Raw genomic sequence first — 27856 nt, 5'->3', positions numbered from 1 at the left:
TAACAATAACAATAATCATTTCTTTGAATATAAACTACATTTACTAGTGTTCCTCAGAAGCTTCACAAGAAAAAACACAAAATGCACAACCAAACTCTTTTTGGATTAAAAAAGCCTAGGGTCTTATAAATTCGTTTCTTTTTCCTCTCTTCAATGTAATATTTTCATCTTAGACACGATCAAACCTGTGCAAACTCACAATGAAACCTGTGAACTCAACGTTCTGACCTTTATGTTTTGTGTACTGCAACAAGAAAGGATAGTTATATTTACAGTTTGGCGGTGTCGGCAGCATTTACAACTATTAATTGATGGATGAATGAAGAAGAAATTAAAAAACAAAACCAGCCAAGAAAATCAGGCCCAAACAATTGAAAAGAAAATCAATGAATTCAAAAAACACCGGGACACCAACTCAAAGAAGCTTCAACATCACCTGAAAAACCAAATATTTCAGGTTAGACATACCAAGCAACAGCATGAGAGAGTAATCAGAAAAATTGCTACTCTAGCCTAATTTTTATATGTATAATAGACAACACAGTCGTAACTGTCATGCTAGGGAGGGAGGGGATAAAACAAGGGGGTCAACATTCATAACAAAAAGACATAAAATATAAGCATAGCTGGGTTTATTACTCAAAAATGAGTAGTGATTGGAAGTGTTTGAGCCTAAAAAAAAAATGAAGATCCTTGCAAAAATATATTTTCTCGTAGCTACAGCACAAGTGCGTGAATCCAAATTATCTTCTTCAATGTCTTTTTGTTGGTTTGAGAGAAGGCATACAAGATTTTCTTGGTTTGGTGCATTTGATCTAAGATAAACTTTTGCAACAATAAGACACAGTAACTATAGCTTGATGTATTACACAACACTGATTCATGATTGAAAGTATCGGGGCTTGACAGAAAATAAAGTTCCTTGCAACAATATATCGAAGTAAAGATTAAGACACTAATGCTATGGTTTGTTCAGTGGAATGAAAGTGGAATGTAATAAAATGTCCATTCCTTAGCCTCTTACAATAGTGAATGATGATTCCATTTGTAATGCATTTTTCATCATTTTTTAGTAAACCAAATGTCAAAATAAACATTCTAATAGAATGACTATTCTATTCCAAACAATACCTAAAAGCGGTCATTACAAAGGACTGAAAAACTTACCCTACAACTCCTCGTTCTATGAAATGATTGGAAAATTGGAGAAAGTGCCTGACACCACCATAATCAGAAGATTCGAATACCACATCTAACCTATGGCATCCCCAATACCTGCTTTAATTGGGCGAATGCTGCAGGATGCATTCTACCAATGGCCAAATTAAAAGATTCTCCATGAAGAGCAGCACATGTTTGAAGATTGTCTCTCACTGAGTTCTCCAAAGACAACTGGTTTATAGGGTCTGAAAACTTGATCTAATGAGGAAAGGAACAAATCTATTAGAAAATATTCTGAAAGGCATCAATTCTCAAATTCAGGATATTCCAATGATGTTTACCTGTCTTTTCCTGAATTCTTTGCTAGGAACATTATGTCTGTTGGGGCTCATATTACCGCTACTGTCATTTAATAAACGGGAGATAATAGTTGTTAGTTCTACAGTAACGATTAATCTGACAAAGCATCGAAAATTTTGTACTATAACATCAGATCTAACCTGGATTCTTCCTCTGTGAAGTCTTCATTTCCACCCAATATTACACTTGTACATACACTATGACAAATCAAATCTGTTAGCTACAGAGGTCATCTGATACATACATTACGGATGGTGCATCAAATTAAAGTGCAAGATATACCTTAGGATTTGATCAAGTTTGTCCAGGACTTGAGGCAATCTTAATGTTAAAATTATAGAAAGGGCTAAACCAAATGCTTTTCTTTGGATAGAAGTTACATTATCAACCTGTGACCAAGCCAAAAAACAAGGGTTAACTCAAAAATGAAAAACAAAAAAACAAGAAGTTTGAAGCAGAAAATGCAACCAGATTTCAAAATACACTTTGCAATCTTCATCTTCACTTGCAACGGGCTACAGTTCAACATTGGGGTTTTGAGCAGATAAAATAGATAGTGACAAACATTTTGTTTTCGTGAAGAATAATTCACCCATTGATTATAACATAAATCACAGCAGTGTCTCAGGACATATACATACAAAAAGAACACTAAAGCAAATAGACAGGACAGAGCACTACTATTATGCTTCAAAAGTACCAGATGCATGTTCCACTGACCTTGTCAAGCCATATGTCAACCAGACAAAGAAGTATATTCTCATCAACCGGGAATCCCGCCTTCTGGAGGAGTAACAAAAGAGATTGTTCTGATGTTATTTGGGCAAGGAAATTGATATTCATTACCAAAATCCTTGCCAGGATGGCTGCTGAAGATGCTTTCACAGCCGTCTTTGAAGGATCATGGTCATCTCCTCCAGTCAAGCATATAACAATTAATTTCTAGCAATATCAAGCAAACAATCAAATTAAACCGCCACTGATATGCCATATTGAATAGTCATAAACAAAACCATCAAAAATGAAACAACCAAAGAACCTCAGTTACCTGAAGAGTGCTGCTAATCAATCGGGGCACATCCATAGGGAAACACTGTAAATAGCCCAAGCAAGGACATATTAAGTTTGTACAGAATAAATGAAGGAATGATGCTACATCCATAATTTAACCTCGAAAGTAACTAAAATTGCATTTGGATGTTTAAAAATTACAATGATTAGCTTAATGAATGAAGAAAAAGAAAAGAGATGCAATGATGTTATTCAGTTTATTATAGTATTCACCAGTTGCAAATGATGTTATTCAGTTCTTTATAGCATTCACCAGTTACAGAAATTATACTAACACTATAAACAATACTATTTTAAGATGCCTTTAGAACAATGATCTTCATGCACAACAATGGTACTAAATCTATGTATATTGAATGCATCCACAAAGACTTTCTTCCCATGGATATCCAAAATGTGCCTAAGTGAAATTTCAGCAGTTGTAACTGCAAGTCCAAAGACAATTACCTGAATTAGGATTTCAATGACTGGAAGAATTGAAAGCAACCCTCTATCGTTGACATTTCCAACAACCAGATCAAGAAGTTTAGCAACAGTAGAAGCATGCAAACTGAGAAAATCAGTTCCACCCAGAATTATGTAACCTTCAATGATATTTGCAGCAACCTATACTTCAATTTGTGTAATAGTCAGTATCAGAAAAAATGCAACAGTAAAAACGTGTAACAAAGCATAATACTACTGTAGACCTTCAAGTGATCAAAACTTCTTTCCAGGATTTCCAGAAGAGAAGGGAAATATCCCAATAGCTGAGGCACCATTGAGGGGGCTTGAGAAAGTGTGGCTTCCCATAACTGCATGACTATGTCACTAGCATTAGCACGGCATATCTAAGCTATGGAAGTGGCTATTCATAATATTTATTGAAAAAAAAAAAAAACAGAAAACAAAAAAGAGGAAAACAAAAAACTGAATTACTGACCAGCATGCTGTCTTCCAGAAGTTCATCTGGGCTATTCACATCAATCCCACATCGTAAAATAGGCAGTAGCATGTTGTAACAAATGGGTGACTGATAACCAAGGGCAGTCACAAAGTTCTTTAGTGCAGTTAATAGCTGAATCTGCAGAAGGCTTTCTCCAGGGGATTCCTCCCAGGCCTTGGATAAAAAGGTATTTAATCAGTGCAAAGCAAGACAAATTGGCAAAACAATAAATGATGTTTCATGTAATAATTGAACCAACTTGATGGTTCCCACTTGATGGAAAAGTTTCCAGTGGAATAAGCTGAATACATCTATTTCAGACCCAGTTAGAGCATTCAACACCTCTGCTAAGTAACTTGAAAAGCTTCCACATTGACTCCAAAACAAACTTTCATGATCTTAATTACTTCTCATCACTCTCCTAAATGAAATTTTTTTTTTCTTTACTATCATTGTTGTGCAAATCACAATTAAATTCTACTGGCTTACAAATCTAAATCATTTTCATATTAATCATATTATCTTCTTGACTAGTTTGCCTCAGTTATTATCTAATGTATTGAGTTATCTAGCCAGGTCTTGGTATGCCTGGTTTTATGTTTTTTAACCTGTACAGTTCTTGCTGTGCAGGTTAAAAAGGCTTTGTCTTCAAAACTTCTTTGGTCCAGCCATGGGACTAGTTGTGCAAAGGTTGTTTAAAAGATAAGGCACTAAGTCACTGGGTCCCAACCACTGTTATATAACATTTTTAAGTTCTGGTCCATCTTCATATGAAGTCAAACTGAATTAAATCTTCTCACAGGAAGTCGAACTGGTTCCTTAATAATGCACTTGTTTCACACCCTAATTTCACAATTTAATTTACACCAAGATGCAATAAACCATATTGAAATATTCAAACAATACCTTCTGGAAAAATTGCACCAACTTGTCTGCGTAGGGAATGATTTCATCAACATGTGCGATAAGAATAGAAATTGAATTTAAAACTTGAACCTGAAAGTAAGAAGTACCAACAATGATTAATCAAACTTATCAAACAATAGAAAATCAGGTGTTGTTCAGTAAAAACCTACCACATATTTCAGTTAAAGCAAATTAATCATTCTAGATCTGATATAACATGAAACTGAACCGACACATACCAACATTGCATATCCTTAATAAATTTATCTCCAGCTTCATGGTTTGACTCCTAAGAAAAAAGAAAAAGGCAAAAGGGACAAGCTTTATGGTTCGACTCCTAAAAAGCACGGACACTTCTAAGAAGATAGCATGTCCATGTCAGACTCAAGTTGATAGTTATAATTATTTTAAATCATATGCATCATTTGTAATATTGTACTATGTATAACAGCCTTTCCACCAAGTGACCAATACCGCAATACAATTATCTGGAGAACGGAGTTATTAAGATACATTTAGCACAGAAAGCACATAAAAGGAGAAAATAATATCAATAAATTAATAATAAAAACATATCCAGCATTTAATGAAATGGGAGGTGGAACATTAGCAATCATTAACCTTTGAGTCAAACTCCTGGACTTCTTCCACTAATTTAAAACAAAAATCCCAACACACTGGAAGAAGATCAGAAAAATCTTTCTCTGAGAAGTTTGCATCTTCAATAAGAAAGCACAAGGACCGAGACGCTGCCAGCTGCAATAGTGTAGGCACAACTTCAGTGTTTAAACATGATTAATCAAATGCTAATTTAGAATGCTGAAAGTTAAATATTAAATATAGTGATTCCGGTTTTGGCCCAACACTTGTTGTATTCAGAGCTCGGGCTTATGATTCTGAATGTTGTTCATTGTCATTTTTCCTTTTATTCTTATTTGAGTTTGGCTATTTGGTTGTATCGAGCATGTTTGGAACAGGTTGGTTACTTGGTTTGCAAACCTTGTGTTGCCTAGATTTTGGTCATCTGCTCGAGCGGCACTTCTTGCACTCGAGCGGGCTTTATGAACTCTCAGTACTTTGCAAGTCTGCAAAACTACTGGAAGAGTATTTTCTACGCTCAAGCGGCGTTTCCTATGCTCAAGCGGCCTTTATTGTGCTCGAGCGTTGGTTTGTTTTCAGCAAAACTACTGAATGTGTATTTTCTACGCTCGAGCGTCACTTCTTGCGCTCGAGCGGTGAGCATCTTGTGTCTTGGCGCTCGAGCGAAACAACTTATTGTGTCTGACGCTCAAGCGTCACTTCTTGCGCTCGAGTGGACTGTGTATATATCAGATTGTGAAAATGACTTTTTACATCACTTTTTCATCTCTCTCTAAAACTCTCCAAAACCCTAGATCTTGAGTTTTTCTCTCTCAAACTCATCTTCTCTCTACCATTTCACCTAAATCCATTGGGTTCTTCACCCTAGTGCCTTTGAGAAAAAGATATAGCATGTCGTTGGCTCTATTTTCATCCGAACAAAGATGGGTTTCGGCATCTTTGGAGTTTCAACCTTGCTTTTCTTGTCTTCTCTTCTTGAGATATGGATTTTCTACACTTTCATATGATTTTTAGCTTAGTTATTCGTTGTTGCGTAATAATAGTGGGAGTTAGAAGTATTTTGGACAAATCTAAGGTTTGGGTTTAAAAGCATGTGATATAAATGGTTATGGGATTTGAATATGAAATTATCTTGTGTTAAAATAATTGATTTTGTCCTTTGGGTCGATATTTGAGAAAAAGGACGTTTGCCCTAAAATGGTTCAAATATTTATTTTGTATAAATAAATGGAATTGATGTTGTAAAGATGAAATTGGATGAATATTGAAATAAACGATGGAGTTGGAAATATATATCACCTCGTACCCATGGAAATTGAATAAATTATCCGCCTTGAGATTGAATATTTGTTTAGAAATACCTGTATTGGGCTATCGGTGGAAGATAGCTATGATTCTTGTAGAAATTGCATGAGAATTAGGTGAATTGAAACTAATATCTTGTTGGTTGTTATTAAATATGACTATATTTAAATACATTGTATATGCATGATGTTTGGGAGAGAAAGGAAATATATTCCATGTTTTGGGAGGAGATAAGGGATGAACTCCATTGAAATTAAGTTGGCCGAAGTGTCCAAGATAAAAGTTCTGAAATCGCGCGTATACATGGGTGCCGATTCCCGCAGACGAAATTTCCGTAAAATGACAGCTTTAAGTGTTTGTGTGATAGTTGTGTTGATTTAAGAACCACCGAGTTGTAATCTCAGTTGGGTTGTCTGGAAGAATATAGGAATTGACTCATGAATTGAGATGAAATGAATTGACTTGAAATGAATTGAAGGAAAATGAATGGAGATCTAAAATTTGGTACCTTATGATCATGTGGAATATGAATGTTTTGGCATAGGCATTATATATGCACATTTTACTTATATCTTTGTTAAAATTCATATATTGTGTTAGACTATTTCTACTGGGTTTTGGCTCACCCTATTTGGGAAAACCATTTTCAGGTGTTGGCGATATGCCTCCGCCAAGACACTAGCTTGGAGGGACTTTTGGAAACAAGAGTTTCTTTATTTTGTTGTATTCTTTTTGTATAGCTAAGGACTTTAACTGTATTAAGCTAGGCTCACTTTTGTTGTAACCAAGCAACGACTTGGAAAGATGTAAGCCTATAGGGCATTTGATTGTCTGTTTAGTTTTTAGTTCATTTATCACTGCAACACATGCAGTAGATTTAGGATGAACAGTTTATGAATATATATCGCATGTGTTATCTTTTGTATACAGACTCTGATGAATGAAAGTATATCATTTCTATTATTTTTCTGCTTATGGGTTGAATTTATTGTATTATTTTTCGGGGCATTACAACTTAATATCAGAGCATACCAGGTTTGAATACTTTGGATATGTGGATAGTTATTATTACGACAACAGGGTTTGTCTCGCTTAACTAAGACGTTAGTATGCGTTGTATGCTTATGTGATAACATGCTTATATGATTATATGGGTATGAGATTTAGTTCCTAAGATATTGATTGGGTCTACGGGTTTCTAAAAGTCCTATTAGAAGAGCACTTGATCACTACTGTTTCTAATTGGAACTCTAGCAACGCCGCAGGACGGTCATTATCTAGGAAGGAAATTCGTATGTGTTTATGTGATTACGTGCTTATATGGAGTGATTTACTGTTATCCATAGCATTAGGACGCGAGTGAGTTAGCTTCGGCACATTTGTAAATGTGCTAATCTCTTTTGTTACCTTCATTAAGATGTCAGGACGTGGACATGATGGTGATAGGCGTAAAAGGCATGAGACGCCTCTACAGGATGATATTCTGGCACAGGAAGAAGGGGTTGGCCAGGCCAATGTGGCCGAACCAATGAGTCAGCAGGCCATGGGCGCCTTAGCCTGTGAAATGGCCGGAGCATTGCGAAAATCCATGGACTTTCTCAGGGCAAACTTAGGTTGCTGAGGCAGGGCTATCTTTTCTGAAAAGAGAGTTCTTCCAATCGAATCCGGATGAGTTTTTGAGCGATCCCAAGGAGCCACTAAACGCAAATAAGTGGTTGGAGCAGAAAGTGAAGACGTTCGAGATGCTTGGCATCGAGGACGACCAATTGAGGGTGACCTTGGTATCTTTCCAGCAGAAAGGGGATGCGGGTCAGTGGTGGAAGTATGCGCGTGGGCGCATTCGGGTGACTTGGGAGGCATTCGTCAATGCATTCCAGGACAAGTTTTTGCCTCCCACAGTCAGGGAGAAGTTGAGAGATCAGTTCTCTAAATTGGTGCAGTTGAACAAGGCAATGGCTGAGTTTAAAGCCACCTTCACTAGCTTGTCTAGGTTTGCACCTGAGCTTGTGGCGACTGAGGAATGCCGTTGTCTGGAGTTTGAGAAGCGGTTAAGGACCGGGCTCATGTTTAGAATGGTCGGATCCATGATTAGAGACCATAGGCGCCTTGTGGAGATGACGGCCCATCTTGAGACCATTATGCAGATAGAGGAGAAGAGAATGAGGGGCTCTAAGAGGAGGTAGGATAATCAGGGGGACAGTAAGAGACAGAGGGGTTCTAACCCCCAGTCATCCCAAGGAGCTCAGTTGAGGTCCACTTTTCCAGTACCAAGTTCGAGTTCTGGGAGAGGTGGTTAGGGAGATTTTACTTGTTTCAAGTGTGGTCAGTTGGGCCACAAGTCTCCAGCTTACCCGCAGAGAGGAGGAGGGCAACAGTTTGCTTCGTGTTCGGCTCGTTCACAGGGCCAGAGTTAGGGGAGAGGGCAGCCACTCACATGTTATCAATGTGGGCAGGTAGGGCATTTGAAGAGATTTTGCCCATAATTGGGTGGCACACCCAGTGTGTCTGGTTCAAAGCAGGCACAGAGCCACCAGCCTACACAGTCAACATAGGCCTCGAGGGCCAATCAAGGAGCCTCTTCGGCTCAATCAGTGTATCAGGCTTATGCTCCGAGGGGTAAGCAAGTTGAGCAGAGACCTACTGGGCGTGTGTATGTTGTTGCGGCGCCAGATCTTGTACATGCTCTTTCTGTAGTGAGAGGTACCTTCTTATTTTGCAATTCAGTTGCTAATGTATTGATTGATACGGGTGCATCCCATTCTTTTATCTCGTCTGCATTTGCATTGATTTTGGGCTTAGAGTTAGCTCAGTTAGCATCTCCTATCTATGTAGAGTCACCTATTGGTGGTGAGGTCATTTTGAAACAAGGGTGTCGGGGTTGTGACATCGAGATTGCCGGCCACCGGTCGCCGATTACTTTTTGCATTCGTATTGCTTGTTATGTCTAGTTTTGATTCAATTGAAGGGGTCTTGTTGCTTCACTAAGATAGACCTGAGATCGGGTTATCACCAGTTGAGAGTAAGGGAGGAGAATATCCAGAAAACAGTATTCCGTACGCGATATGGCCATTATGAGTTCCTAGTAATGCCTTTTAGGCTGACCAATGCACCAGCTGTATTTATGGATTTGATGAACAAGATCTTTCATGAGTTCCACTGTTTTGTGGTCGTCTTTGTGGACATCTTGATTTACTCACCCTCTGAGGAGGAACACGAGGAACACTTGTGAGTGGTGCTTGAATTACTTAGAGTCTACCAATTGTATGCTAAGTTTGGGAAGTGTGAGTTCTGGCCAAGGGAAGTTAGGTTCTTAGGCCATATGGTATCCAGGGAAGGGGTGACTGTAGATTCATCCAAGATAGAGACAGTGCAAGATTGGGCACAGCCTAAGAATGCTTTTGAAATTCGTAATTTCTTAGGGTTGGCCGGGTATTACCGTCAGTTTGTGGAGGATTTCTCTAGGTTAGCCTCACATTTGATTAGGTTGACGAGGAAAGAGATCAAATTTGTGTGGAGTGAGACTTGTGAGAAGTCATTTCAAGAGCTTAAGGTTAAGACTTATTACTGCTCCAGTCTTGATTATTCCAGAGAGGGGCTTAGGCTATTCCGTTTATTGTAATGCTTCACGGGAAGGTTTGAGTTGTGTCTCGATGCAAGAGGGAAAGATAGTAGCCTATGGCTCACAGCAGTTGAAGACACGTGAGAGGAACTACCCTACTCACGACCTAGAGTTAGCGGCGGTGATCTTTGCCTCGAAGATTTGGAGGCATTATCTGTATGGTGAAAAATTTGAAGTATTTTCTGATCACAAGAATCTGAAGTATCTATTTACACAGAAATATTTGAATTTGAGGCAGAGGAGGCAGATGAAGTTCATAGAGGATTATGATTTCGAGTTGCATTATCATCCGGGGAAGGCCAACGTTGTGGCCAACTCTTTGAGTAGAAAATTTGTTAGCAGTGTAGCTTTTATCGCCATCCAAGAATAGGAGATACTGGGTACTGTTGGTGAATTTGACTTGCATCTTGGCGAGTCCGTGAAGTTTGCAACCTTATTTACGATAATTGCCCAACCCATAGGTACGAATCGAGTGATAGAAGCACAGAGGGGTAACCTTGAGGTAGAATCCCTCCGGGAGAAGATTTCCAGTGGAAAGGTAGAAAGAGGCTTGAATGTGTATCCCGATGCGAGTATTAAATACCGTAACCGTCTCCTCATGCCGAAGTCTTGCCGAGAGGAAGTACTCAGAGAGTTTCACCATTCACGCCTTGCGGTACATCCAGGGAGGCACAAAGATGCATCATGACCTTAATCGCCAATTTTGGTGGAGGGGTATGAAGAAGGATGTGACACTGTTTTGTGTCGAAATGCCTTACTTGTCAACAAGTGAAGGTTAAGCATAAGAGACCAGCGAATTTGTTGCAACCCTTGCCTATAGCTAAGTGAAAGTGAGAACATGTCACGATGGATTTTGTTGTGGGCCTTCCGAGGCCTCAACTTCAACTGGGCAATGATGTCATTTGGGTGGTAGTCGACCAGTTGACCAAGTTGGCACACTTTTTACCTATGCGTGTGAGTGATTCGGTAGACTATCTTGCCGACCTTTACATCAGGGACATAGTAAGATTGCATGGGATCCTTGTGACTATTGTTTTGGATAGAAATCCACGTTTTACAACTCAATTGTGGCAAAGCTTGCAAAGTGCCTTAGGCACTAAACTAACTTTTAACACCGCATATCACCCTCAAACTGACGAGCAGTCCGAGCGTACCATTCAGATCTTTAAGGATATGCTTCGAGGTTGTGTCCTTGACTTCAAGGAGTTATGGGAGAGGCACCTGCCCTTAGTGGAATTTGCCTATAACAATAGTTTCCAATTGTGTATTGGCATGGCACCATTTGAGGCCTTATATGGCCAACCGTGTAGATCTCCAGTGTGTTGGACCGCGGTGGGTGATGCACCTTTGTTGGGGCCGGAGTTGGTTCGGGAAACGACAGAGAAGGTGGCACTTATTCGTAGGCGATTAGTTACAGCTCAAAGTCGCCAGAAAAGTTGCGCTAACAGTAGGAGGAGACCTTTGTCTTTTGAGGTGGGAGATCATGGCTTCTTGAAGATATCACCTAAGGGGGTTTGATGAGATTTGGGAAGAGTGTAAAGTTGTCCCCTCGATTTATTGGGTCTTTTGAGATCCTTAAGCGGATCAGGGAGGTAGCTTACCGTTTGGCGTTACCGCCACAGCTTTCCGGGGTTCATGACATGTTCCATATTAGTATGCTCTGGAAATATGAGCCGGATCCATCACAAGTATTAGATTGGACCGACTTAGAAGTAGATGAGGGTGCCTCATATGATAAGAGACTGGTGAGGGTCTTGGATACCCGGGACCAAGTCTTGCGAGGCAAGACAATTCCCTTAGTTAAGGTATTATGGAATGTTAAAACCTACCATCACCTACTCCACCTACTACACCTACCACCACCTACTACCACCTACTACACACCTACCACTACCACCTACTACCACCTACTCCACTACATCTCCTATATAAGGAGCCCCTTACCATTTGTAATAATATATATACAATCAATCAATAATACAATTCTCTATTTCTCTTTATACATTAAATTTCTACATGATATCAGAACAGGTTTAGAACCTAATATTTTTGCTTCCCCGGCGGGCGGCAACCTCACCTTAGCCGCCCGCCGAACCTCAACCTAGTCCGCTAGAATTTTCTACACATACCTTAAAATTTCTTCGAGTCCACCGCCTTCACGCCCAACTCCTTCGAGTCGCTGTCCTGACTCACCCAGTCAACCTCTCTCACCAACGCATTGTTCATTTCTTTGCTCTTTTTCTTGATTTGGTCTTCTTCTTCTTCATCGATCACCACCACAGCTATGGCTGATTTATATATCCCAAAATCAGATTCAGCTATTCACATAATCTACACCGAGAGGCCTCAGAACGAGGACCCCGAAACCTACCACATCCGCACCCTTGCTTCCGTCCTCGACAGCGAGGACGCAGCGAAAGAGACACTGTATGCTCAACAACAAGACCCACTTCGCATCCTTCAAGAAAACTAGTTGATCGAGTTCTCACTTCAAATCTCGCATTCGGATTCGAGATGGAAGTTGGAGGCGTTGCTCTGCTCTGCACAAAGTTTCTTTTCTAAAAGAAAAGGTCCAAAGGCAGCTCCTGTCAAAGCAGCTGATGCTCAGAAGGCTATACCACCTATTGAAGTGCCAGCACTATCCTTGCACATGGGGGGCACCCACTCATTTCTTTATTTTTTTCTTTTACTCACCCATGTGACCCACGATGCAACCTATACTTTTTCTTTTCATTACACTCTTGTTCCCCACTTTCTTTATTATATATATATATCTCTTCTTATTATATTATATTAAAAAAAAAAAAAAAAAACATCATCTCTCCTCCGTTTGATTTCCAACTCCATTATTTTTATTTTTATTTATTTTCTCCAAACCACTTTCCTTATTTCCCCCATCTTTCATTTTTGATTTCAAATATATTTTTATTATTTTTTCTTTATTTTTCTTTCACATTCTTTTTAATCTTTTTCCAATTCCCTTCATACCATATAGCTTTGCACACCAAACCATATTTTATTCATCTCAGGGATCCACCCCGATCACAATTTTACACCCAAAAAAAAAAAAAAAAAAAAAAAAAAAAAAGAAAGAAGAAGAACAAACAAACCAAAACAACATAACCACATCCACAAACCATAACCACATCCACAACATACCACCTATTCTGCCGCCGGTCTCTTCTTTTTGCCTCCGTCCTGGGCGGTCCTTGACGGTGCTGCCTCTGTGCTTCCTAATCCACCAAGCACATTCACTCCCCCCTGCTCCTCCACTGCAGCATATGGCGGACCTCCAAATCGGAACATCACGGTGGCCTTCCGCTTCAGCTCCTTATTTTCCGCCTTTAGCACACTTATCTCTGCTCGCGCATCCTTATACATGCGCTGGAGCAGAGCCAGTTGGGCGTTTAACTGCTGCACCTCATTTGTCCTACTCTGCAGTCGGTGCGACAGGTTTGTGACCGCCGTCATGGTCTCCACACATGACTTCAAAGTATACTGATTAGCCTCAATATCAGTTTGCACCGCCATTTTTTGCTCCACCGACCGCATCGGAAAGTTCAACGGAGCAAAACCAGAGGCGCTTGGTTGAGGTTCACTGGCCACCGCACCAGTTATCTCTCTTGTTGACTCGTTGAGGTCGGGAAAGAGAGTGAGCAGACCACGGGACGAAGAGGCCATATTCTGGGTAGCTGAACGGGAAGACGAGGCCATGTTTTTGGGTTGCTAAGTGTTTCAGAGAAGCAGCGATTACTGATTGGTACTGTCAGACAGGGTTGGTTACAAAGTGTTTCAAGATTTGCAGCTCTTAGAGACAAGCTCTCCAAGAGTTCAGAGGTTTCAGACTGGTTTGCACAGCCTCCGCCTCACCCTTGGTTTAAATAGCCAGGGCCGATCCGCGCATCGCGCGCCACTTGCCGACAGACGACAAAACGGGCGCGCAAGCCAAGGTAGTCACGCGCCTCGCCATAATGTCCGGCACATCTTTTTATGAAAGATTGGGCACGCCTTTTGATGGCACGCCTTTTGAAAGATTGGGCACACCTTTTGAGGGTGCGACTTTTTAGGGGTCCGACAAAACTCTGTAAACTGTCCCGACATTGATTCTGGTTAGCTCCTTCATAGGTCCGACAAGACTCTGTAAACTGTCCCGACATTGATTCCGGTTAGTTTCTACAAGGGTCCAGCAAGACTCCGTAAACTGTCACAACAACTGTCACAACATTGTCTGCTACAACGGTCCGACATGACCCCATAAACTGTCTTCTACATCGGTCCAACACGAGCCAGTGTCTTCTACATCGGTCTGCCATAACCATACAGTCTTCTACAACGGTCTGACACGACCATACAGTGTCTCCTATCCATTTTTTATTTTTTAGATTATTTTCTTGTTTTGTTACTCTCTCCAAACTCAAGTTGGTTAGTTCCTATCTCCCTTGAGTTTGCGGGGGGCTGTTAAAACCTACCATCACCTACTCCACCTACTACACCTACCACCACCTACTACCACCTACTACACACCTACCACTACCACCTACTACCACCTACTCCACTACATCTCCTATATAAGGAGCCCCTCACCATTTGTAATAATATATATACAATCAATCAATAATACAATTCTCTATTTCTCTTTATACATTAAATTTCTATATGGAAACATTACAAAGTTGAGAAAGCAACTTGGGAGCGTGAATTGGAAGTTCGAGAGAAATATCTGGACTTATTTGTCGCTATTTGAATATATATTGAGATTTTGATTATGCTAATGAAATGTAAAAACATTATATATGTTTTAAAACACGAGAACATTGTATATATTATGGGGTGTTTTGGAAACATAGATTCAATATAAGCATTGCATATATTTTGAGAATATGGAATATAGTGTGCGTTGTATCACTTTTGGAAGCACTGTGCATGTGTAAATTTTGAAAACTTGAATTTTGATTTAAACATTGTAAATGTTTTGAGAAAATTGTAAATTACACTTTCAATATTGGAACTTGTGTATCGAGTTGAGAGAATAGATGACCGGAAAGTGGGTCATGGTGTTAAGCTTGTTAGATTAACATTGTTATGAATGATTTAATAATGATTTTGAACTTGATTTGTAATTTCGAGGACAAAATTCCTTAAGGGGGAGGTTATAGCGATTCCGGTTTTGGCCCGACACTTGTTGTATTCCGAGCTCGGGCTTATGATTCTGAATGTTGTTCATTATCGTTTTTCCCCTTATTTTTATTTGAGTTTGGCTATTTGGTTGTATCGAGCGTGTTTGGGACAGGTTGGTTGCTTAGTTTGCAAACCTTGTATTGCCCAGATTTTGGTCCTCTGCTTGAGCGACACTTCTTGTGCTCGAGCAGACTTTGCGAACTCTCAGTATTTTGCAGGTTTGCAAAACTACTGGGAGAGTGTTTTCAACGCTTGAGCGAGTGGGCGTTTGAGCGTTGGTCTGTTGTTTGTAAAACTACTGGATGTGTGTTTTCAACGCTTGGGCGTCATTTCTTGCGCTCGAGCGGTGAGCGTCGTTTTCATTGTGTCTTGGCGCTCAAATGGAACAACTTATTGTGTTTGACGCTCGAGCATCACTTCTTGCATACGAGCGGACTATGCATATATCAGATCGCAAAAATGACTTTTCACATCACTTTTTCATCTCTTTCTCTCTAAAACTCTCCAAAACCCTAGATCTTGAGTTTCTCTCTTTCAAAAACTCATCTTCTCTCTACTGTTTCACCTAGATCCATTGGGTTCTTTACCCTAGTGCCTTTGAAAAAAAGGTAGAGCATGTCGTGCGCTCTATTTTCATCCGAACAAAGGTGAGTTTCGATATCTTTGGAGTTTTGACCTTGCTTTGCTCGTCTTCTTTTCTTGAGGTAGGGATTTTCTACACTTTCATATGATTTTTAGCTTAATTATTCGTTGTTGTGTAACAATGGTGTGAGTTAAGAGTATTTTGGACAAACCTAAAGTTTGGGTTTAAAAGTCAAAAAAGGGATTTATAAGTAAATGTGGTATAAATAGTTATGAGGTTTGAATATGAAGTTATCTTGTGTTAAAATAGTTGATTTTGGCCTTTGGGTCGATATTTGAGAAAAAAAAAGTTAGCCCTAAAATAGTTCAAATATTTATTTTATATAAATAAATGGAATTGGTGTTGTAAAGATGAATTGGATGAATATTAAAATAAACGGTGGAGTTGGAAATATCTATCACCTTACACCTATGGAAATTGAATAAATTATCTGTCTTGAGATTGAATATCTGTTTAGAAATATCTGTATTGAGCTATCGATGGAAGATAGCTATGATTGTTGTAGAAATTGCATGAGGATTAGGTAACTTGAAACTAATCTCTTTTTGGTTGTCATTGAATATGACTATATTTAAATACATTGTATATGCATGATATTTGGGAGAAGAAAGGGGATGTACTCCATGTTTTGGGAGGAGATAGAGGATGGACTCCTTTGAAATTAAGTTCGCCAAAGTGTCTAGGGTGAAAGTCTCGAAATCGCTCGTATACATTATAGCGATTTCGGTTTTAACCCGTCACTTGTTGTATTCCGACTCGGGCATATGGTTTCTGAATGTTGTTCATTGTCATTTACTCTTTATTCGCCTTAAATTTGGTTATTTAGGCAGAGTGTGTTTAAAACAGGTTGGCTGGTGTTGCCCAAAATTTTTGGTCTTCCGCTCGAGCAGGCCTTCTTGCGCTCGAGCGGGGTTTGCAAATGCTCAATACTTTGCACGTCTGCAAAGTACTAGAGTGTTTTTCACGCTCGAGTAGCGTTTCCTACACTCGAGCGGGTGGCGCTCGAGCGGCCTTTCTTGCGCTCGAGCGGTTTGTCTGTTGTCTGCAAAGTACTGGAGGTGTGCATTCTGGGCTCAAGCATGACTTCTTACACTCGAGTGGAACAAATTTTTGTGTCTGGCGCTCGAGCGTCAACTTTTCCGCTTGAGCGGACTATGCATATATCAGATCGCGAAAGTGACATTTTATCACTTTTTCATCCTTTTCTCTCTCTAAAACTTTCCAAAAACCTAAATCTACACATTCTCTCTCTAAAACACACTCTCTCTCTACATTTTGACCTTGATCTAGTGGGTTCCTACCCTAGTGCCTTTGTTAAAGAGTTGGAGCATCTCAAGGGCTACCATTACATCCGAATAGAGTTTGGTTCCGACATCTTTGAAGTTTCTCCACTTCTCCTTTGGGCTTCTACACTTGAGGTAGGGATAGTTATTTGTTGTTATGTATAAATGGTGAGATTTGGAATGCTTGGAGAAAATCTAGTGTTTGGGTTCAAGTTTAGAAAGAAGGGTTTCTATGGCGTGTTATATATTTGATTATGGGGTTTGGTTATGAGGTGATCTTGTGTTAAAATAGTTGATTTTGACCTTTGAATTAATATTTGGAAAATGGAGAGTTTTGCCCTAAAATGTGTAGAATAATTATTTTGTATAAATAACGGAATTGGTATAAGAAATGTGAAATTAGGAAGATATATGAATGAATGGTATGGTTGGATTTGTTTAATCACTCACCTATGGAAATTTGATCAGTTATCTGTTATAAAGATTATATATCTGTTAGAAATACCTGTATTGGGCTATAGGTGAAGGATAACTATGATTGTTGTAGAAATTGCATGAGAATTAGGTAAATTGGAACTAATCATTTAACTATATCATTGAATATGGCAGTATGTTAAAGCATTGAACATGTATAATTGATAGTCATTGAATATGGCGGTATTCTTAAATATATTGTATATGTATAATGTTTTGGGAGGAGAATTTGAGAGGAGAAATAGGATGTACTCTATGTTTTGGGAGGAGATAGGGGATGGACTCCATTGAAATTAAGTTGGCCGGAGTGTCCAGGGTGGAAGTCTTGAAATCTTGTGCATACATAGGTGCCGATCCTGCGGACGAAATTTTCGTAAAATGGCAAGGTTGAAGTGCTGGTGTGGCAGTTATGTTAATTGAGAACCACTGAGTAGTAGTCTCAGTTGGGTTATTTGGAAAATTATAAACTTGACCTATGAATTGAAATGAAATGTTCTAACTTGAAATGAATATATGGGTATGGATTGGGATGTGAGTATCTGCATGGTCATGTGAAGAATGTGCGTTAGTCATAAATACTAAATATATATATCTGATACTTGTATCTTAGTTAAATCTCATATATTGTGATAGACTATTTCTACTGGGTTTTGGCTCACCCTACTTGGGAAACCATTTTCAGATACCGGTGACATGCTTCCTTCAAGGACGTAGCTTGGGAGGACCTAGGAGCTGCAGGCTCTATTTTGTTGTTTAGAAGTTTAAATGTTTACTCAAGCCAAGAGCTTTACATGTACAGAACTTATGACTCTCTTTTGTTGTAACCAAGCCAAGACTTGAAAAGGTGAAAACCTAAAAGGGCATTTATTTATATTGAACTCTTTTGTACTATTAAGTTTATGAGATGAAAGGACTTAACACTCCGATTTGTCCAGTTGTTATATAATGTTTTGGGTTTTATTTATCGTATTATTTTGGAGGTGTTACATACTTGGGTGTCGATTCCCGCGGACGAAATTTTCGTAAAATGGTAGCTTGAAGTGTTTGTGTGATAGTTGTGTTGATTTGAGAACCACGAAGTTGTAATTTCATTTGGGTTGTCCGGAAGAATATAAGAATTGACTCGTGAATTGAGATGAAATGAATTGACTTGAAATGAATTAAAGGAAAACGGATGGAAATATAAATTTGGTACCTTATGATCATGTGGAATATGAATGTTTTGGCATAGGCATTATATATGCACATTATACTTATATCTTTGTTAAAATTCATATATTGTGTTAGACTGTTTCTACTGGACTTTGGCTCACCCTATTTGGGAAAACCATTTTCAGGTGTTGGCGATATGCCTCCGCCAAGGGACTAGCTTAGAGGGACTTTTGGGAGCAAGAGCTTTTTTCTTTTGTTGTATTCTTTTTGTATAGCCAAGGACTTTAACTGTATTGAGTTAGGCTCACTTTTGTTGTAATCAAGCAACGGCTTGCAAAGATGTAAGCCTATATGACATTTGATTATCTGTTTAGTTTTTAGTTCTTTTATTATTGCAACACATGCTGTAAATTCAGGATGAACAGTTTGTGAATGTATATCGCATGTATTATCTTTTGTATATAGACTCTGATGAATGAAAGTATATTATTTCTATCATTTTTCCGCTTACGAATTGAATTTATTGTATTATTTTTGGAGGCGTTACATTAAATGCAAAGAAGATGAGCAAGAATGGTGATCCATATAAATGACTGTACCCTGACACACAGGTCCGGGTCCTGAAGCAATTTGATCAAAGCACAATATACCGATCTTCTGGTGTCATCTTTAATCTGCAAAAAAAATGAGCATAAATAAATGAAATAAAAAATAAAAAAAAAATTGCCTTACAGAAACTAAAACATGTTGGCCGAAACTGCCGCATGTGATAGAACAAGGTGGCATCGTAAGCTAACATTGCATACAATTATCAGAAAACTTAGCCTTATTATTTCATGCTAAACTGCAATGATTGCATTGACTCTTGTAAGGGTCTTAAAAAAAAAGTGCACCTGCACTTCTGAAAACCCATTAAAGAAAATTATTTCAACATTTACTTGTGTAATTTCTCAATTTCAAGGATATAGTATCTTCCACAAAACAGACCCAAAAATATACTAGTATGCGGTCTTGTTTGAATACACAGATTGGAACAACATACAAGAGATTCAACAGCTTGAAACTCGATCAACAATTACAGCATTGCATACATACCTCAGAAACCCATTGCCCAAGAATTAATGCAACTTTCCTATGGATGATACGCATATTTGGATGATCATTTGTGAGTTCTAGGGATAGCGCACCATTGAACCTACAAAGTTTCCAGTAAATAAGCATAAACCAACAAATTACCATGGAAAAAATTAATAACAAAAAGGGGAGATTTAGTTAAGCATTCACTACAACATAAGCATGTAATGCAAACATCTCAACCCTAGGGCAGAAGCCATTGCAACAAATTGGTAACTTTATTCTATCAAGAAAATTAAGTTTATGAAGGTTATGTGCACAATCTTGTACATCACATGCTGGGTTGCACCCAGTAGCCCATGTCAAATCAAAGCAAACACAAAGTACGTAATGCTACCTCAACCCAATTTGATATGTTTTAGACTACCATACATAGACTCAAAAGCTAACCTTGCTAAGATATAAATATTTTAGGTTAAAGAAGGAATTTCATCAATCCTCATCTTTGTGGGTAGATTTTATAGGAGAGTTACACTTTGGAGAGGGTTTAAAGTGTTGTATTTTTGTAATTACCTCCCCTATTTTAATTTTGTTCATGTCCAGGAGTTACACCCCCTTGGTGTCCTTTTAATTCAAATTGGAGTGAAGTAAGGTGATTCCAAAGTCAATGTTTGTGTCATGTAAAATTAGAAAACTCTGGCTCAATAGAAAATTGACAATATTTTAACACTCAGACAGGTTTGAGGCACAATAAATATGAATATAATTTCCAACAGATGCAAAGGATGTAGATAATTTACACTTAAAACCATGAAAACAAAATCCTAGATGAGGCCCTAATTTAAAGTTGTTTGAGAATTGTGGAAAATAGAGCATATGCAGCTTAAATAACCAAAAATAAAAATAACTAAATTTGCCAATTACAAGTTGTTCTTGCAAGTCATAACCATTTAAATGCCAAGCAAGAGGTAATTACCGAGCTGCATTAGACAAACAAATGCATAAGAACCGGATATGGAAACACAGAAAAGCACACACCATTCTTTGAAGCTCAGATAATTTGACAGCTCGTAATAAACATACGCAGCAGCACCATAAGCAGCATCTTTGAGAAGTAATCCTGGAGTGATTTCAGTGACTGAAGTCGGGCAACCATTCATTGCCTCTTGAAGAATGGAAACCACAACTGGACCTAGCAGCTGAAGGAAACAATGAAAATCAAATAGGCATACCTTTTTCTATCCAACACATCTTGTGCGTTTATTTCAACTGCTGAAAATTGTGGAAGAGTTTAATACCAAGAATGGACTACACCTACCTGACTATGATTTTCAAACAAAACAATATATAGAGCTTCAGCACAAGGTCTCAGTTTTTCTGACCACAGAACTGAATCCTGCTCGTGGTGAAAAGACTCAGGGTTCTGGTACCACACCTCCAAGTCAGTTGCTGTTAAAACAAAATACCTGTTCCAGCATAGATAATAATGTAAGCTTAGAAATTTGATGACACCACAAAACAAGAGGGGCGCTTTAATTTTTGTCCACAATGACAACACCACCCACCCACCCACAATCGTGGTTTTACAATTCTGCAAAAAAATTTAGGAGATTGCATAGTTAAATTGGACACCTGAATTGGAACTAATGCATGGTTGAGATAAATAAGTTTGGTTATAGTTCAGAAATTCACCAAAGTCAGAAATATTTACATGCAACAACAAGTCTAATTATTTTCAATAAATTCAATTCAATTATCAAAGCTAACCCATGGACCCCATACCAAACTAAGTTTGTTGCAGTTCAGATTTATTGAATTTATCCAATACAATGGGTTACTCATATTTGGTTGCACTTTTCTTTTTTGGATATTTCAGATTTGGACCGAAATTGCAAACCATTTGGAAAATCACAACTTCGAAGCCATTGATCAAGAGGAAGCAATTCTAGAAGTCCAATCTTTTGCCTCAACCATACTATGTTAAATGGGATAGTTAAAATACCTTGCAGTAGGGGAGAACTCCACAAATCACACATAAAAACATGCTCATGAAAAAAGAGAGTAAACTTTCATGCAGTCACATGGAAAGGACTTAGAAAAGATCTTCTAATAATGGGCTATTGATTGGCACAACGGCAAAAGCACGGGGAAACCAAGAATGTGGATTTGAATACGAGGTGGCCACCCATGGCAAATGATGCCAGAGGTTAAGTTTATGCACAATCTAACTCTCTCACCCAATAGAGGCAAGAGCAACAACAGGTTCCTTTTAAGATTCAAATTAAATTAACAAAGACAGAACCACTTATAATTGCATGCTTAGATGCACTTGGTACATCTTACTAATGTCTACATTAATATACACATTGCTAGATAAGCCACGAGCAAACTAATACACAAGAAAAGATGAGTTCATCATTACCTTCTTATCAACACATTACACAAGAGTACGACCCGGTCACTGGGCAAAAGAGAAGTAACAACACCAGCAGCAACACTAGAAACATTTTTCTTCATCTGCTCAAGTGTAACCCCATTTTCATCCATCACACGACCAGTCAAACTTGGTTTGTATTCTTTACATTCCAGTACAGATTTCACCAATTTCATGCATTGAATGAGGAATTGCTCAAATGACATTACATCTGGTTCAGGATCTGTGATCTTATTCAAACAGAAGTCCATAACAGGTGGAAGGACACTTTTATCACCAAAGGAATAAGGATGTCTGCTCTGAACTGCAACTAAAACCTTCACCAATTTAGTGCATGCCCTCTTTAAGAAATCCCAAAATTTAGGATGCTGTTCCCGGAAAGATGAATCTGCAATTTAAGATATTGCAAGTTTCATCAAGATATTTTGTAGCAACCTTTCCCTCATAATTGACACTTAAAAGTCATATAATGGGTTTTGAAGTCCTTAAAGATGATATGTTCACTTTTAAATCATAAAAACTAAGCCAAACTTTTCCTAACTATGATTTATCCAAAAAAAAAAAAACTTGTCCTACACTTCTAAGACGGTGCCGTGATCGTGTCATGTATCGATCACCAAACACTCCCTGACATGTATCGGACATGTGTCCAAACATGTCCTGTTATTGGTCAAATGTTTTTAGAATATGACACACTTTGGACACTTGGGGGACGCAAGTCTACTGCTTAAACACATGTGAAACACATTCCAAGTTTAAAAGGATAAAAAAACGTGGATTTCAATGGTAAGAGAAAAACAACCTAGCTTTTAGGAATTCTAAAGCCAAAAACTTACAATTTTTATTCATGAATCATTTTTCGTCATTTCGCTCTGTCAATGGTTATATGCTCAATAAAATTAAATAAATTTATATTATTTGTTATTGCATCCCATGTCAATTTAGGTCTTCAGTAAAACATTTCTATTAATTCAATCTGGGCTTATATTAATTCTAAAGACATGAGAGTTAACGTGACAAAAAGGAAGGGGACACAGCCATATATTATGAAAAATACTTCAGAAAGTTTTATTGCCCTATTTGTTGAATTAAGAATGTGAAAACCAAATTCAAATAATGACCATACATTGTTGACAAATGAAGGTTGGATGTTTTGACTAAAACAATGAGAAAGAGACTGCAGGAACAAAATCCAGAAACATGGGAACACAAAAACAGGAAAGAAATCTCACAGTATGGAAGAAATGACTGAATGGCATTCAAAAGAGCAGGAGAGACCTCCTTGACTGGCCGCACCTCCTTGAAACAAAATAAATTGTCCATATCAAGAAGCGATTCATCAAGCTTCATGGGTGCAAGAAACTCTAAATCCCAATAATATAGAATACAAAGATAACAAAGAGTACCTGTATCGATTTTGCATCACTAGGAAACCCAGAAATTATCAATTGCCTTATTATCTTTACACATAGAAGCCATCTTTCGCATGTAAGGTAAAGATCATCATGTCGCAGGTCCGAAGCATTTGAACTCAAGTTTTGAGAGAATAGGGAGAAACCATGCAATATGGTTTGCAAATCACTCTGCCAAAGGTGCCAACTGTAATCGAAGAAATGAGATGATATCTGCCAAAAGAACATTCATTAAAGACTTGCATAAAAAGACAGCATTGTAAACTTGCTTCTCTGCATGTCTAGCATGGATATCTTGCTAGATCATCCAGCTCCTAACAAATGCAGGGATGCCACAAACCTCTGTTAACTAAGGATGTACAGGAATGTTGTGTCCTACAATATGGGATTGGTACTTGATGTACTGTTGCATGATATCTAAAGAACAAAGTTGGTTGTGTTGAACATTAGATTTTGGATTGCGATCATTAGATTTTGAAAACATGGTCAAACAGAAGTTTAACCACTCTATTAGATGGTCTGTAGGAACTATTTATATTATTTTGTACCAGTAATAAAAATAACAAGATGAAGTTCTACCACTCTATACAGAATTCTACATGTAAGGATTTGTTTGGTAAGAATATCTGTAGAACACCTCCCAAAAAATACATATGAAAAGAAGTAAAAATAGAAAAATAAATTAAACAAAATGGTGCAATGGCCTATACCTCTGCAAAGTTCTTTTGGTCTGAAGCAAGACGTTTGGTAGACAACTCCTTCAAAGTTCGAAAGAGAATCATAAAAATCCTGTGGGAAGTAAGAATATCTGCTGACGGAAGCTGTTGTGCTAAAACAGAAAAGAGCTCTGGCCTGAACAAGTCCTCAAGTTGGTGGATCAGAATGCATAACCAAAATAACTTAAAAGAACATTATGCTTGGGAAATGACAAGGAAAGAAACCAAACAAAAGTATGACAAAATAAAATCATATATAACAAGAATGAATAAGACCCAAGATAAGGGGACAAAACTTTATTGTAAATTCTCATGCTCAACATAAAATTAAAAAATAAATACTCAAAAGAGAAAGTTGAGTCTTTTGAATCCCAAAACCAGATGGGGAACTCAAACTTAACTCCTCAAGTTAATGTAGTACTGAAAATATAGAAAAAAAAATTCTGACAATAACATCAGTTACTCCACAAGAACATAATTGATCAATAAATACTCAATCTCATATTTCCCATCTACAATATATGAATGCCATCTCAATTCCACAAACGTGATATTAGGTTCTGTCAAATAATAGGCCATGAGATTTTTTTCACTACCTTGGATGACATCCACTTTACACTCTTCCATGAGAACCATGATACTCTCTTTTATAAATTAAATGCAATGGTTTGTTTCTACATATTCATAAGTACACATTAACCATTGCATTTGATTTGGTTACATACAACGAAGACTTGTAAATGCAACGGTAAGAAGAGTGATATGATCACCATAAAAATAAATATTAGCAAGAGGGGAAGGCTTAAACCGACATTGGATGCAGTAGTAACAAAATATATGAGTTTATTTCATTTAACTAAACATATAGTCCTTGACAGAGCACAATGACGACCTAGTTGATTAGGACACAAGGTTTAGTTTGGTTAGTGTCTACATGATGATAGGAAATCGTGTCCTGACCAAGTACAGCAACTGAACAACATGCATAAAAAGGCTAGGGAAAGATTAGTCAAACTCAACAGTGTTAATTCCAAACCAATGTTCTTAATTAGAATATGGCACGGTATAGAACCTTCAAAATGCAAGTTTTCTCACAACAAAATTACACTTCAATAAATTGATTCTTACCCTTTTGAACACAATCATGGATTTTCTATTTTATTTGGGATTTCAGAGAATGAAGTCAATCAAATTAGTGAGGAAAGTACCATATGCACTTAACTTTTCTTTTTTCTAAATTGAGAGTATAGATGAAGAAAGTAAGGAGTGAAAAAAGTGTACCATTCTTTGGGATAATCAATTCGAGCAATTTTTGAGATGAGCACAGCCAATGTAAGCGCAATCTGTATTAAAAAAGAAGTGCAAAACACAGGAAATAAGCCAATCTAACTTCTAGACTTAAGTAGTTTGATGAAGCCTCTCCTCCTAAATGAAAGATAACGAGAATTCAATTCATCCCCCACTTATTTTATCAGATGCTAAGTCATACTTGTTGCCAGAAGCCAACAAATACTAATATTATTTATAAATAGCCTGTCAACCGTGAGTAGGGGAAGAACAATGAAACTTTCCATAAATCTAAGTTAGGCATCACCTGATAATTCTCCTCTCTCAAGTGGGACAACAGTTTTTGTCTCAAATGTTTTTTCTCCTCATTGCCAATTCCCCTGCACGTGAATTTTACAGTAGAATGTCACCAAGAAACACAACGATGTTTGGATGCCACTAATATAGATAATAATAATAATAATAATAAATAAATAAAGGCCAAAAAAGAACATTGCGGATATCATACGTAAAACCGAAAAATTGAAGAAAGACCCCATGCCACAAGCAGAGAATACAGTTAAAAATGAGAAAAAGAAGATGCAATTAATATATATACCAATTGTATGGGGCCAAAAGGGATCTGTTAGGCATCAACATGTAATGTGGTTATAATGAAACTAAAATTATACAGATTCATTACGTTATTACAGATGTCGCCAAATCATTTCATCAAATCCTTTGTCTCATTAATAGCAGCCCAACGGCAGACAACACCACCCACCTTGATTTGTAAAAATCAAGCACATGGACCCTAATCTACCAACTGCAAGTTAATAAGGCCTATGTTGGAAGCATATTTTTAGACTACCTTTTAGCTTGGTAAAAGCAGCTTCTATGCAGTGTTACGTGAACTCTTCTCTTCCACCAAGAGTACGCGTGTACACCAGATATGATAAGAATAAAGATATGGTATACGTGTTCAACCCCAATACCTAATTAGACACTTGGATGCCCTAAATCACAATATTAAAGGAAATTTTTAGCTTATCATGTGGATGGGAGGTAAAAATCCTCTTTTCCCCCTAAATTCTATTTAATTTCAAGTACATTTATGTTAAATAATAATTTTTCTATTTTAATATCTACGTGCCTGTCTTCATGAACTCAATAATTTTTCTGGGCAACATTATGTGTTACATAATATAATTCTTCCAAACTGAGGCCATTCAAAGAGGGAAATCTCAAACCCGACCGGGCCACAGCCAACCTTCACCCTACCTCAGTTCGCCACTGACTGTCCTAAAGATAATTATAGAAATACATTTAGCAAGCTTATAGACTCATGCATTTACCAATATACTACTAAGCTGCAATAAATCTACACACAGAATCCATTACCTCGGATCGCCACTGCGTGTCCTAAAGATAATTATAGAACATACATTTAAAAAGTTTATAAACTCGTATGCATTTACCAATATACTACTAAACTGCAATAAATCTATATACAGAATCCATTACAGGCAACAAATAGACATTCAAGCTAACGTGAAGAACGTCTTACGAAGAATCACGGCGGTTCCTCCAATACCGATTGATGCTATTTTTGAAATACAACGAAGCCATTAAGCGAACATCAACCTGTGATGCTAAATCCTTTGCAGTTATCACTTCCTGCATCATCCAAAAAAAAAACAAAAAGAAGCTTCATTACATAAACACAAATTCACATTACAGCATTGCATTCTCTTTGCATGCTAAAATCCTAGAAACAAAACAGAATTGGAAAAGATTACCATGAGACAAGAGCAGAAACCAGGTCTGCTCTCGGACTGTGCGAGAGCCGCTTCGGCTGGTTTGCGCAATCTCTCGTCGCCGCTCAGCGAATTGGCGAGCAAATTGTACATCGCCGGTAGGTCAGAAGCCGAAAGAGCCATCGCGAATTGCAAGCTCAGAGTGAATCGATTTCTGCATGTGAAAACAAAAAGAGAGAATCAGAGTGGTAGATCGGTGAGCTTGAGACCTAGGTTTTGGGGGATTTTGAGATTGAAAATGAGGATTGTGATGGTTGATTTACAGATTTGGAATAGAGAGATGTTTTTAGTGTTTGTTGTCTCCGGCGAAGAAGCTTTCTGAAGTTGCTATAAGTTGATTACAGAGTGATGAAGCCGTGAAAAGGCCGAAAACCTTGAGACAGCTTCAGAGAATGGTATACGGAGCTTCGGTGCTCCTTTGCTTATATACCTCTCTGGTCTAGCACTGGGCTATTTTCAT

The 27856-nt window shown here is 38.0% G+C and overlaps 1 protein-coding gene across 1 annotated transcript; it reads right to left on the bottom strand.

Moving 5' to 3' along the window:
* Nucleotides 1-27856, bottom strand: LOC114261385 (ARM repeat superfamily protein). The gene is made up of 25 exons (XM_028201656.2): nt 27660-27856; nt 27379-27550; nt 27147-27256; nt 25908-25980; nt 25595-25656; nt 24308-24449; nt 23592-23810; nt 23418-23484; nt 22174-22573; nt 21070-21217; nt 20790-20950; nt 19773-19872; nt 19277-19351; nt 5045-5179; nt 4424-4513; nt 3515-3691; nt 3282-3386; nt 3040-3198; nt 2570-2614; nt 2242-2463; nt 1804-1910; nt 1662-1718; nt 1503-1563; nt 1168-1419; nt 1-436 (listed from the first exon to the last, which is right to left on the bottom strand). Exons 2-24 carry the CDS (start codon nt 27517-27519, stop codon nt 1258-1260), a joined length of 3018 nt encoding a protein of 1005 aa, XP_028057457.1. The 5' UTR covers nt 27520-27550; nt 27660-27856; the 3' UTR covers nt 1-436; nt 1168-1257.

This window comes from Camellia sinensis, chromosome 3 (assembly GCF_055761805.1).
Source record: "Camellia sinensis isolate YWXY chromosome 3, ASM5576180v1, whole genome shotgun sequence".
NCBI lineage: Eukaryota > Viridiplantae > Streptophyta > Magnoliopsida > Ericales > Theaceae > Camellia > Camellia sinensis.
This window is presented reverse-complemented; position numbering and strand designations above follow the sequence as displayed.